Raw genomic sequence first — 13,361 nt, forward strand, 5'->3', positions numbered from 1 at the left:
AGAAAGCAAAACAAAGAATAAGCTAAATAAGATAAAATAAAGTAGGAAAATTGTGTTTTAAATTTAGAATCATGATTTACTAGCTTCTTTGTTCTATGCATAAAAATGAGCCAGAAATATGCATTCAATCAAGAAGCAAAATACCAGTACCTACTGCATACCTAGAGAGACTTAATGTGACATTCCTGTTTCCTTACGGTGTGACCCAAGTGGATCCAGTGTTTGAACATGGATATCATTAACTCCCAATCTTTCCATAGTTGCAGAGGTGTCAATAATTAAAAGTGGATGTGTAATACATTCCATATTCTCTTACTTTACCCAAGAAATGAAAGTCAGAGAATTTAAAATCCTAAGATGTTGAGTGGGTGTCAGTAGTTCTCGATTGAAAACATGACTCATCTTTGCTTAAGGCAAAGCAGTTTGGGTCATAGATCTCTCCATTATGGCAATTTCAACTAACAATTAACAATAAAATATCAATTTCCTTCTGATTTTTCTAATTTCAGAGGTAAAATGTATCCTTCCAGAGTTTATGGATGGAATCCGGAAGGAGCTGGAAATGAGAAAAGTGTATCGCTATGGAGATAATATAACTTTCGAGTGTGAAGATGGGTATACTCTGAAAGGCAGTCCCCAGAGCCAATGCCAGGCAGATGACACATGGAACCCTCCTCTGGCTATATGTACATCTAGTAAATGGAGCTGCAAGAAATGTAGGTCTTTCCTTAGTCATGATTACTATTCATTCATTCATCTATACTGTCATTGAATGTGGTGTGATGTTTGTAGCACCTGCTAAGAGCTAAGGAGTACAACAGGAGCTCCTAATTCTTCCCAGAAAGCCCTTAGCAATGAAAATAAGGCAAGCCTTGCTCTTCTCACATTGCTCAACCCATTCATCTCTCCTCAGGAACCCCTCTGAACCTTTTTTGTCTGTATTACTCTATTGTTGATTGCACGGCACAGTAATGATTTGTTTATAGCCTGTGGGCCTTAAAGGTCAGGAGCACATCAGTGGTAGAGCAGGCCTTCAAGAATATTTCAACATGAATGAGGGAGCATTTTCCAAGGTGGAGAGACAAGATAGTTGGTCTCCCTCACTGGTGTAGGCTACAGGATTTTAAGCTGGTATAGCTGGATAGAGCAGATTTAGAAATCATGTGTCTTAAATTGCACATGAGTGAAATCATATGGTATTTGTCTTTCTCTGACTTATTTCTCTTAACATAATACCCTCTAGTTCCATCCCCGTCATTGCAAATGGCAAGATTTCATTCTTTTTGATGGCTGAGTAATATTCCATTGTATATATATACCACATCTTCTTTATTCATTGAAGAACAAAATAGATGAACAGAGGGGAAGGGAAGGAAAAATAAAATAAGTTAAAAATGGAGAGGGAGGCAAACCATAAGAGACTCTTAACTATAGGGAACTGAGGGTTGCTAGAGGGGAGGTAGGTGGGGGGATGGGATAATTGGGTGATGGGCATTAAGGAGGGGACTTGATGTAATGAGCACTGGGTGTTATATGCAAATGATGCATCACTAAACTCTACCCCTGAAACTAAGAACACACTATATGCTAACTAAATTGAATTTAAATAAAAAAGCAATTCATTAATTTAAAAAAATCATGTATCATTGAGCTCAGTAGAAGAGTGGCTCTGTGCTGGCAAGTAAGAGAGTGCTGTAAGATAGAAAATCCTAAACCTTAAATCCTAAACATCAAGTTGCTGATGAGCAAAATTAACAATGTATAATCATCCCTTAATCAAAATTAGTGCGAGGCTGCTCTCCACAATTCTTGTAACTCTTTTTATAATACATGATTGAATATATTAGAAACTATTTTTTATAGTTAATCCCTTAAACATGTTAACTAAGCTGACTCACATAATATTTCCAAATAATAAATTTGACACTCCCTTAATATCAAATTATATTTATTTCTTTGGCAAAAATCTCACTGTTGAACTGACTGGATGCCTTTAGAGTATTCTGAAGATGTGACTGTGAGAGAAAGAAAATTCACATAATTGGAGGAGCAACCTTACCAGATATTAAAACAAAATATAAAGCCATAAATACATGAATCACTTTATGCCAGCGCAAAATACAACTTTATTTTTATAAATAAATGGAACAAAGCAGATATTAATAAAATAAAGGCTATTATAAATAAAAATAAAAGTATCTTACAGATAAAACATAATAACAAACATCAATCCATGGGAAAGAAAAAGATAATCAAATGCTATAAGGTAGCATTGAAGACATTTTGACCCTTTCTTTTTATCCTTTAATAAATACCAGGTGGAATAAAGAGTTATAAGTTTTAAAAGTGAACATGGAAAAGCTAAGGTAAAACATAAGAATATTTATGAAACAGCTAGAAGGCGGCCAACTTTTTGAGCTTTCCGACAGCATAGAGAAAATCATAAAATGTCAACAAATTTGACTTAGAATTTATGTACTTTGAAAAGTAAATTAGAAGACATTAGCCAGATGAAAAATATGTGCAACTATAAGAAGCGTTAATAGTGGTATCATGCAAATAGCATGTAGTGGTTGTGATGATTGTACAAGTTGACATATATTGAGCTCTTCATTCCACTGTTGAAATATTAGATAGATACAGAGAGTCTGTAACTACGTAAAAACTTAGATCACAGGAAAATGTCCCAGAACGGAATGTACCAGAACATTTCAGGATTTTTTTTAAAAGCAGTGGTTCTCAGCCAAAGCAATTTTGTTCGCCAGAGAACACTGACAAAGAAGAAGAAGAAAAAAAAAAGACAAAAAATCACTTGATGCTTCCGCGATGAATACTGATTATAGCCAGAATTGTTGGCTTATTACATCCTGAAACTTCATTTCACAGATGCCCTAGGAAGAGAAGTCCACTAAACAAATTATGAGCCAAATTCTTTACAGGAGAAAAATTACAGGGACTCTTATTTTTACTTCACATATTTCTGTATTATTTGGATACTATTACATTTGTGATGAAGAAAAAGATATATATATATTATGAGCAGTAAACAAGAACTAATATGCATCTATTAATGCTTCCTTTATGACAAGCACTTCTCTGAGTCCTTAACATTTGTTCTTTTAATTTTATGAGCTCTTGAGCAAGTTAATGATTATACCTAAAGTAATGAAAATAATTTGTCCCATTAAGTGGTTTTCAAGTTTAAGTGGGGAGAAATATGTCTATATATTTATATAAATATAGAGATATATAAAAGCTCCATGAGGGCAGGGATTTTTGTCTATTTCACTTGTGTCCCCAGTACCCAGAATTAAATAGCTCATAATATGTTCTCAATAAATATTTAGGGAATGAATGATCTTATGAGTTAGATGTACTGTGATCTCTAATATACAGGTAAGATAAATGAGATACAGAAATATCAACGAACATGGCAAATATATGCCTATTTAGTAATAAAACTTATTTTTAACCGAGCCAATTTGACTCCAAGGACTTGCACCCTCTTTTTTTTTTTTTTTTAAGATTTTATTTATTTATTTAACAGAGAGAGACACAGCAAGAGAGAGAATGCAAGCAGGGGGAATGGGAAAGGGATAAGCAGGCTTCCCGCGGAGCAGAGAGCTTGATGGGGGATGGGATGCTCAATCCCAGGACCCCGGGATCATGACTTGAGCCGAAGGCAGACGCTTAACTGACTGAGCCACCCAGGTGCCCCTCCTGACTTGCACCCTCTTCTATCATTCTTCTGATTCCTTTTAGAGCTGACAAGCTGAAAGAGACAGAAGTAGAAATTAGTCCTAGAAAAGTAAGATTGATTTAAGGCTCTCTAGTCCCTGAAGACCTCCTAGAGGCATCCTGATATCATAGCTTCCAGAAATAGCTTTCTGGAACTAAATGTAGAAAAAAGTAGGTAGGCTGGCTTAGTCTGCCTAGGAAGCTAGAAAAATGTACACCACAATTTTAGAACAGTTTCACCAAGTAAAAGATTTTTCAGGGTAGTATGGTCATGTGTGATATTTTTCTTCTATACTGTTTTATAAATTCAATGCTGTAATTGTGTTTTATGATAAAATTTTAAGATACAAAGAAAAAAACATACTTTGCTGAGTGCACAAGATAAAATGAGGTTGGGTGAGGGAAACCAATGGCTTTTTATATTAGAAAAACATTAGACTGTGTGCTGAAAAAATCAGGATGACTTGTCACTGACTGATCTGTTGATCATGCCGTGTGCCAGGCTGATGTTGTCCTTCCTACTTTTGTCTTCCCTTCAGGCACAAGTGATGCTCTCATAGTCGGTAAGTTTTGTGAAGAGTTTGATGAAGAGCTCTAGCACCTTTAACGTAAGTATTCACTTACAGTGAATGAAACATAAAAGGCGAGATCAAGGTCTCCTACATTACAGTTTCAGTTAGAAGGAAAGTAAGTTGAAATTCAGGCCATCGTGTGGCAAGACTGGTATCCTCACGGGCATATATAGAGTGAGTGATCTTTATTGAAGGTTCTATACTGGCTTTAAACTGTTACAAATGAATAATCATCCTTCCTGTTCTAAGGGAGCTAGAGAGCACAACTTCCTTTTTGGTTTATAACCCAGGAAATTTCTTCAGGATGGTATCACGCCCACTTGCACAAACCGGAAGCCACAAAGACCAATTTCCTGAGCCCATTTCAGAGGAGTGGTTTGGCAGTAGACTCTGTTGCAGAGAATAGCTTGTGCCTGTGACTCACACAAGGCAGGAGCGCAGGGGTCTGGAGCCCCTGAGCCAGGAGCTCTGGGGCTGTCCTCACCTGTTTGTTGAAAGTCTGCTGTGGACTACACGTTACAGACTGCTCTGCTCACCCCTTACCTATGACCCTGTGGTCGTAAGACTCACGCGCTAGATTAAACCAGGAGCAGAGGGAAACTCTCTGATCTCAGAAGCTAAGCAGGGTCGGGCCTGGTTAGTACTTGGATGGGAGGGAAACTCTTAAAGGTAAGCCTGAGTGAGGTGTTTCTTAAAAGTAGAATTTATAGCTACATTTAAAAAACTCACTGGCAACCTCTAGTGGGACTAGATATTTAGAGTTTGAAACCTATGGGTCATATTTTCCATGAATTCAATGACCCTGTTTTACTGCCTAGGTATTTTCTTTGGCGTGATCTTCTTCCTTTCATCCATGATGGTTTCCGGTTGGATAATTGTAAAGCACAAAAAAGGGTAAGTATGGCCATTTTCTCCTAGAAAATGTCCACAACTATACCTGCCTCCTCTTGAAAGCCAAAGAGAAGTGAAAGAAAACCTCAAAAAAAAAAAGAAAAACCACTACTACATAAACAGATGTAATAATTCATAATTATAAAGAAGGCCCTTGATGTACATTATGGATAGAGAAGTATTCACACTAAAAGAAATATATATGATAAGAACATTTTTTTCAAGTGATAATTAAAATTATATAAGCGTTTCAGAGATCTGTGCCAGCTACTGAGAGAAGAAACTAATACATATTTTCTATTATCTTATAACCACCATCAATCAGCTGGATAGCCATTCATTCAACATACACTAAGGTTGTGTTTTCTCCCACCCCACGTACCACTTATTACCCAAGACCACTTCTCGGCCTTCCCTCAGCTATCCACTTAGTCATTGCTCCCTGGAAGTCCCTCCCAGACCCCTGTCGGTACTACCCTCTGCTCTTCCTCATGCAAGGATCTCAAGTTTGCCCTTCCTCATCCTGTGAAAACTTTGGCTTCTGACTCATTCTTCCTCTTTGTCTCAAGTGCCCTCGTTCTAACGTCCAAGAAAGGGTAAAGGGTAACTGAGTAATGAGGATGTACTGCTAAGTGGTGCAGTGAGTTAACTCCTTGTGCTTCCACCCTTAAATCCCCGAATACCAACACCTATTTGAAACCTAAAGATACCGGTATTGTATCATTTCTCACTTCACTGATGTACAATGAAGCGCTTACACTTCACCCCTGAAGAGGCAGAGCAGCATTACCGGGTGAGATCATGAGCTTTGCAATCAGCAAGAGCTGTGTTCACACCCACTTACTAGTTAGGAAACCCTCGGCAAGACACTGACTTTCTCTAAACTTCATTTTCCTTGTCTGTAAAGTAGGGACAATAGTTCCGACCTCACTTAACACAGTGCCGCCCTTAGGATGAAGGTCAGAAAATGTGAGCTATTGTTACTTACACGTGATTGTTACTGGCATTTAAAGGGGATTAAATCCTTGGAATTACTGTCAGTGCCCCTGTGCCTCAGGACAAGGACTGTGGACGTTAACTGTACAGAAAACAGAACTATCTTCTCTAAAGCAGAAGAGGAAGCCTTGAGTAAGATCCGCCGCGCAGAGCCACTGACCCTGTGAGGCTTAAATGTCACAGTCTGGCGCTGAGTGATTATTTGTCAGTCAGAATTGCTTTGGACATAAGTGTTGTTTTAAGGCGTGGACACTTGTCTATAAGGACGCAGTCTTCTGACACAACGTACGGGCTGGTTTTCATATTATGTCCTCCTCTGTCTTTTGACTTTGTGTGGAAAGGTGGGATTTGGTTATGTTTTCCTTTTCCATATCTCGCAAAAATTTCAGAAACTTAGGCAAATTCTGTCCTAAATCTCAAAATAAAAGAGACTGAGGAATTTCTTCCAAGACTGAAATGTATAGAATTAAGGTATTTTTCCTATTTTTCTTCTTCTGCCAATTAGCAATATCACAGATGAGAAACCTAAAGAGATGATCCACTTACATCCTCTAGAAGACAGCAGTGTAAGGCCTCAAACTCTGCAAACAGATCGGGAAAACAGCAGGTACCTAACGTAAATACTGAATTCATAGTGTCTTCAAGAACTCAAATCCTGCAAATGAGAACAGGATCTGCGTATGTTCCCGCTCTAGTTGGATCGCTGGTACCAGGGGAGTTCGAAGGGACTTCAGGAAGTGGAAATGCCTCGGTTGTTGTCTTGTTGGATTCTGGTTGTTTCCAGTGAGTTGGGTGAGGACTGTCCGCGCTAAGCACAGGCCGTTTTCACAAAGCGTTCCCGTATTTTTGTGCAGGGCTGCTATGAACCTTTGAGAAGGAAGCCTTTGTTTTTCTTGTGGAACCCAAGCACTTGCCACGTGGGCGTGCCTCTGGGTCCCCCACTTCCCTTCAATGCACGGGGTCACCTCAGGACCCCGTGGAGACTCTGGCTTTCCTGCCTCCCCACTCCCACTGAATTCCCTGCCTCCCCTGGCCTCCTAGGACTGCTCTCCCCGCCCCCCACCCCCGGAGGCTTGTCACCACACCTCATGCCTGCATTCCAGGAGGTCAAAGTACCAGCTTACTAGCAGAGCTGCCGTGTAGTAAACGTTTAGCTGTTTGCTAAAGGATTGGGGTGAAAAGGGAGACGGTGCTACAACCCAAAGTGGCACACAACGTGGAACTGAATGGTAGAAATCCCGGGACCGTAAAGTGACGGTTTTTGTAACTAAGGTCTGACTGGAACACAGCCTCCCTCACTGGTAGCCTACTTATGGCTACAGCAGCTGAGTGGAGTAGAAGCCACAGAGGGCGAGACGGGGTGACACCCAGAGCCAAAATATTTATTATCTGGTCCTTAAGAAGAAAAGTGCCAGGCCCTGAACTGTATCGTATGATCAGGATTTTCTCACTGCTTGGTCCCCCCGGTAAGCCTTGGCTTTCCACCCTTTCCCTAGGCTTCTCTCACATGAGACTCCTGTCCGTTTTGTTAAGATCTTTAATGTGTTCTCAGGGGAGCTCATTTTGACTCCTGGTTTTCTTGTAAATTCAAACTTCCAATTTTCTTTATCAGACAGAGCAATTTGCCCAGTCCTTGCTTACTCTGCCTATGCCCAAGTGTCCTAAAATTTCTATCCATTCAGATTTAGGACAATGTCAGCAACACCAGCACCGAAGCCCATAAAACAGATGAGGCCACTCCTGTAGAAAGCAGAAGCCAAAGTATCACATTTTTAAATAAATTTCCTTTCTGTCCTCTTTCCCATATATCAATGTGCATTAATTTAAACCTGTCCGTTTTTATCAACAAACATGTCAGAAATCTTAAACAGAGGACAGTAGAGTGGCCACAGGAAAAGGTAAGGGGGTAGGAGAGGCATTTTATAGTTAATCAAGATACAGGCAATTCAGATCTTCTAAACAAACATAGAAGGTAGGTCAACTTTCTCCTAGTTAGAATGTGTGAATCCCTATGTTTACTACTTGGCTTTTACTCACTATGCTTTTGCTGAATAGCTTATTTTTGGTGACTGTTTATAGAAGCAAATGAAATAGGCACTGCTTTTTAAAAATTCTGAATTCCTAATTAACTTTTTGAAGCTTTAATGATCATCCAGCCTGATTCTTCTCAAAAGAGCATTTGCATATACTTGGGGAAATTTGACTGGTAGATCCATAGGATATGGAAGTCGTGACATGGTATGACTTCCTAGGAGAGTATTTTTTTTCTAATGTTATTCCAAATGTTGCAAGGGAAAAGAGCATTATATTAACACAAATACATATATATATATGGAACAGAAGTCAAACAATGCAGGAGATTTTAAGATAAAATAAGACAGAGAACATTATGCTCTCAGGCATGCTTTACCTTATGCTCTAAGGCTCTTGGGTTGATGCATTCCTTGTCCTTTACTCTGAAGGAAAAGCTGTGCGAAACTGATTCACAGCCCACCGTGCTGCCACCAATATAAACACAGAAAGTAACTGCCCACTGTGAGGGCCGGGTGTCTTTCCAGAAGTCCATTTAAAAACACTACATCAAACACTAATGATGTAATGTATGGTGATTAACATAACATAATAAAAAAAAATGCACAAGAGTACTTAAAAGAGCATTTGATTTCTCCTCAGTCCTGCTAGGGTAGCTACCTAAACACTTGACTATTTTTATTCCAATCAAACTTGCATTAACCCAGCTCAGAATTCACTCACCCAAGAAACTCTCCCAAAGTGCTCTGGTGCAAAGTAATGTCTGTCTTTGGAACTCATAGCACTTACTGTCTATACCATTTTTAGAATATTTTCTTTTAATAGTAATATGTGCTTATGGAAAATATAGAAAATACCAGAAAAATATAAATAGAAAAATAACCTGTAATGGCCTCCATCCAATGGCTAGTATTCATAAGCTTCTTCACATACTTTACAAGGTTATACATTGAGATTTTATTAACTGCATAATATTAAATCCTGGTTTGGTTTCCACCAAATGATAACCATTCCCTTATCATTACAAACTGTATATAAACTTATATTCTATAGTATTCAAAATTTCATTTATCATTGTTGCCTCTTAGCACTATTGCACTTGCTCATTCTTCAAACACTGATCAGTCACTTAATGTACCAATATTGTACCTATGTGTTTTCTTTACCATGCTAAACTAGAGTAAGGGAACCCCTTTTAAATTTCCCCTAATTCTAAGTATAGACTTAATCAATGAGAAGTGTACACAGTTGAGGATAAACTGATCAAATTTCATGTATCCTCAACTCTTTTGAAACATTCTTTTATATCAAGGTACAGGTAAAATTGTGTACATTGTTGATCAACTTTTAATAAAATGGTAGGAAGTCCTTAATGAATTTGTGTCTAATCTCCTTTTTAAGACTGGAATTTTGGCCATAGAGTTCTCCAGGAGCAAGGTTGATCCTCTGTGGCAAGATGTGGTAGATAAGGAATGAGTCAGATCTGCACCTTGTGCACCCAAGCAAGGTGCAAGGACCGAGAGGGTGATACAGGTAAAGAGGCAGATTCCAAAGACACAGCTGCGTGCTAAAGGACATGAGAATGTTCAAAGATGGCGCAGGTAACAAATGATGTTGGGAAGTCTTGAGAGGTGGAAAGAGAACAATGATGAGGGATCAGGTGGCAGTAATAATAGGGGGTGTCAGATGAGCTGCTGGGCCTCCACAGGGATCTGTCCACTGGCGGGAGGACAGTCTTCCTGGCCTTACGGAAGAGGAGAGCTTTCAGCATGGCCAGGCAAGCGTTTGGACATCGTGGACTATACAATATCTTCTTTCAGTCATGACGGTGGTAGGGGGAAGACATGCTCTCTGAGGCAGACCCTCCTCCAAACTACCAGTTCCTGTTTACGCTCCCCTGCCAGGAGCTGGCTCAGAAAAGAGAGTCAGAAATACGTTGTGTGTTAGGAGGGACCTCTATGTTTCTGGAACAAGGCTCTTTCTATTTGGTTGCTCAACACTGAGAACACTTTTCCTTTGGCAAAAAAGGCAATGAGGAAAGGTCAACTTATTCATTAATCTCTCTCTTGTCTACTCAGTGTCTCAATCTATGCCATATTTTCTTGTGCCCTACATAGCAACCACTAAGGAGGGCATAAACACTTCTTCTGAACTTGTAATTATGTGTAATGTTAGCATCACCATTTTAAGCAGCAAATTCTGGGCAGTTCAGTTGTCACCCATGCTGTCACCCGAATAAAAATATCCTGTTATTTCAGTGCCCTTCCTTGACAAAGTACTATAGAGCTGGAAACACCTCGGATCACAATGTTGCTGGAAAGGAGCCAATTCAACAGAGTAAGATGTGAGACTCATAAAATCTTGGAAGTGACCTCATTGAGACGCAGACATGTGCACGTGAAGACGCTGCCGGGCTCCCAGGAGCTAGTAAAAGCTCCCTCCTCTTAGCTTGGATTACTGTCACTCCTTGTGCTTTCTCCTTCTGCTGAACGCACACATCATCAAGTTGGGGGAAAAGACTGCACTTAGGGTATATAAATAGTCTCAATTACTTAAAGGAAGAAGGTGGCACTTCGGATTTCTGTTTACAAGTTTGTTATTCGCCTTGTATGTAATTCACCTATGTATGGAATGGGCTCATTAATGAGAAGATCAAAATCCAGGAGGAAGATGTGAAAAACTAAGTCACATACAATTATACTACTCAGTGATAACCACTGTTAATATTTTGATTCATTTTCTGCTAAGCTTTCTTCATATATGTTTGTTTCTTTATACACACATGTCTTTCTTAGTAACTTTTTCTTCTGTAGAACAAAATCTCCTATTAGATCAGAGTAAAATATAGAGAAATCAGTTTTTACTTTCTCTAGGAAAAAAAGTATCTTCTGTTTATTGTATGTGCTGCTGAAGCGAGCACAGCATTTTCTGTTTATTAAAAAGGCGTTAAATGAATCCGAGGAACAGGTTTTCAAGAGAAACATCTTAACCAATGAGCTTTGGATATTTCCTAAGTTCTATTTCAAAAGCAATTTGTACTGTGTGTATAAAAACATACTATTTTAAATGAAAGACTAATTTTATTATAAAAGCAAGTGACTTTTTGTATAGATTCAGAAGACACCAAATAAACTAAGAAACCATGACTTTTAAGAATTGCAGAATTAATGTACAGGTCTATAAATAAGTGATCCTGGAGTCCATAACTGGTCCACATGCTTACAGATCAACAATTTATTTGGTATGATAACATGGGCCATGCTAACAATCTAGAAAATACCAGAATCTTTCTGGATATTTAACAACAGATTTGCATATGACGACCGCTAACTACTGTGTAATTCTGGGTTTTAAGTTGCTTTTAGAGTATATTCTGCCACATTTACCTAGATAAATAAATATAAAGAGTGAACTGGACATCAACTTGAACTTTCTTTAAAATCATGGAAGAAAGGGAGAAAACAGCATAAGCAAAGTCAACTGACAAACTAGGAGGAAAAAATTACAACTTATATCGTAGACAAGGGTAATTGGCATATTTAGAGTTAAAAATTCAAAGACCAACCCTCCCCACCCACCTCCCTGTAAATGGGGAAAGGATATCCAGCCAGGCCTCCAATAAAAGAAAGGCAAGTAACCCATGAGTATATCAAAAGATCCTCAATGGTTTTGCTTAGTTGAAACTTAGGGAAATCTATTAGGTCTTGAGTTTCTGAAGAAGTACATTTTAAAGGAGGGCTAGAAATTATCTGTTGGGAATTGGCCTTGCTTAGAATTAAAATTCCCTATCATAAGAAAAAAATGTAAATTCCTCTTTTTCCCCCAGAATGCAGTAGGTCAGTGAGTATTGCGATTAACCAGCATCTGACGCCTGGGACATTGAATCTCAAGAAATTCATGAGATTTTATGCCTGTGACATCAGTGATACATGGGAAATACTGTTTATACTAACTATGGGTAAAATACTGAATTGTCTAACTTCATTTGTATTGTTGAGTAATTCTGTTAACCTCTGGCCTTACATTTTTCATCTGGAAAGCAGGGCTGGACCAACTGGTCTCCAAAGGCATTCTTAGTGCTAACAATCTAATTTTTTTTCTCGTTTCCTTTTTGTGTACACGTAAGCGTGAGGTGTGAGTTCAAGCCTATGACATTTAAATAAAATGTTCTGTCTCCATCACTGTAATGGCAAAGGAATAAAAGATTTTTTCTTTCTAAATCGGTGTCTGGAAAATGGTTTGTAATATATTTACTTTTTAAGGCCTTCAAAAGCCAAGACGAAACAAAATGAATATGCATTCCTTCCGAGAAGTGTCCTCCTTTCTGTACTTAATGGTTTCAGAATCCCTGTGTAAGGTGCAGCTTACCACTGGAATGTTCTTGCTGGTAACAGCTAAATATGAAGGTCAACTGGCTGGCAGGTGCTTACCAGGTACAAACAGGTGGCACAGCTCCCAGGGCCAACATCAAAAAGATGGCTTATCTATGCTCTGTTTAGCCATTCTCTTTCAGCTTTTCACAGCTAACCTAGTGTGTAATTCACCACGACAGTGGAAAGCCTTTTCTGAGAGGACTCACAGGCCCATTCATGCTGCTACCCCCACCTCTGAAAAGCATGATGGAAATATACTAATTTAGAATCATCTAACATTAAGATTTACTGCACAGAAGTTGGCCTCTGTTCAATGACATCCCCACACACCTACCTGCACCCTAGTGCCATTCATAAAGCCTTAAAGGAGATCTAGCACATAGCTCAAAACCTGGTCGACACACAGGCATATTCTCCGTGCTCTCCTCTTTGTCACTTTGGCAGTGTGACAAAATCTTTAGGGGGCGTTGCAGGCACCAGGAGCCTTTACTCCCCTACCTCACTCAAAGCCTTGATTCTTGAGTTCTGTTCCTGTCCAGGCTACAGGATGTTCATTGTCAACACTCTCCCTTTGAACTAAGTCACGAAAATGATCTGAGGGCTAAGGGACAGACAGTAGCTCCACTTCATATCAGAGCTTGCACTGCTGATACAGGAACGTTTTCTGTGCAGACAGTCGTAGCTCCCTCCTTTAGACGCAAACCCCACCTTGTTCCTAGTGTCTAAGACGATTAAAACAAAATCTCTCAGCACTTTCCCA

At 39.1% G+C, this 13,361-nt stretch overlaps 1 protein-coding gene across 1 annotated transcript; it reads left to right on the forward strand.

Annotated features, from left to right (window-relative positions):
* The first annotated feature begins 529 nt into the window (after window positions 1-529).
* Window positions 530-12,448, forward strand: LOC129045730 (complement receptor type 1-like). The gene is made up of 5 exons (XM_064594096.1): window positions 530-716; window positions 4,278-4,301; window positions 5,129-5,204; window positions 6,703-6,804; window positions 10,487-12,448. Exons 1-5 carry the CDS (start codon window positions 536-538, stop codon window positions 10,497-10,499), a joined length of 396 nt encoding a protein of 131 aa, XP_064450166.1. The 5' UTR covers window positions 530-535; the 3' UTR covers window positions 10,500-12,448.
* Window positions 12,449-13,361: the final 913 nt, after the last annotated feature.

This window comes from Mirounga angustirostris, unplaced genomic scaffold (genome assembly GCF_029215605.1).
Source record: "Mirounga angustirostris isolate CCGP_5_RB_7025 unplaced genomic scaffold, mMirAng1.0.hap1 SCAF_6, whole genome shotgun sequence".
Classification (NCBI taxonomy): domain Eukaryota; kingdom Metazoa; phylum Chordata; class Mammalia; order Carnivora; family Phocidae; genus Mirounga; species Mirounga angustirostris.

Excerpts from the sequence above, each read along its gene's own strand:
- LOC129045730 (XM_064594096.1), top strand. The coding sequence starts at position 536 with ATGGATGGAATCCGGAAGGAGCTGGAAATGAGAAAAGTGTATCGCTAT. Across the intron at positions 717-4,277 it reads TAAATGGAGCTGCAAGAAAT|GCACAAGTGATGCTCTCATA; the intron begins GTAGGTCTTTCC and ends TCTTCCCTTCAG. Across the intron at positions 5,205-6,702 it reads ATTGTAAAGCACAAAAAAGG|CAATATCACAGATGAGAAAC; the intron begins GTAAGTATGGCC and ends TCTGCCAATTAG.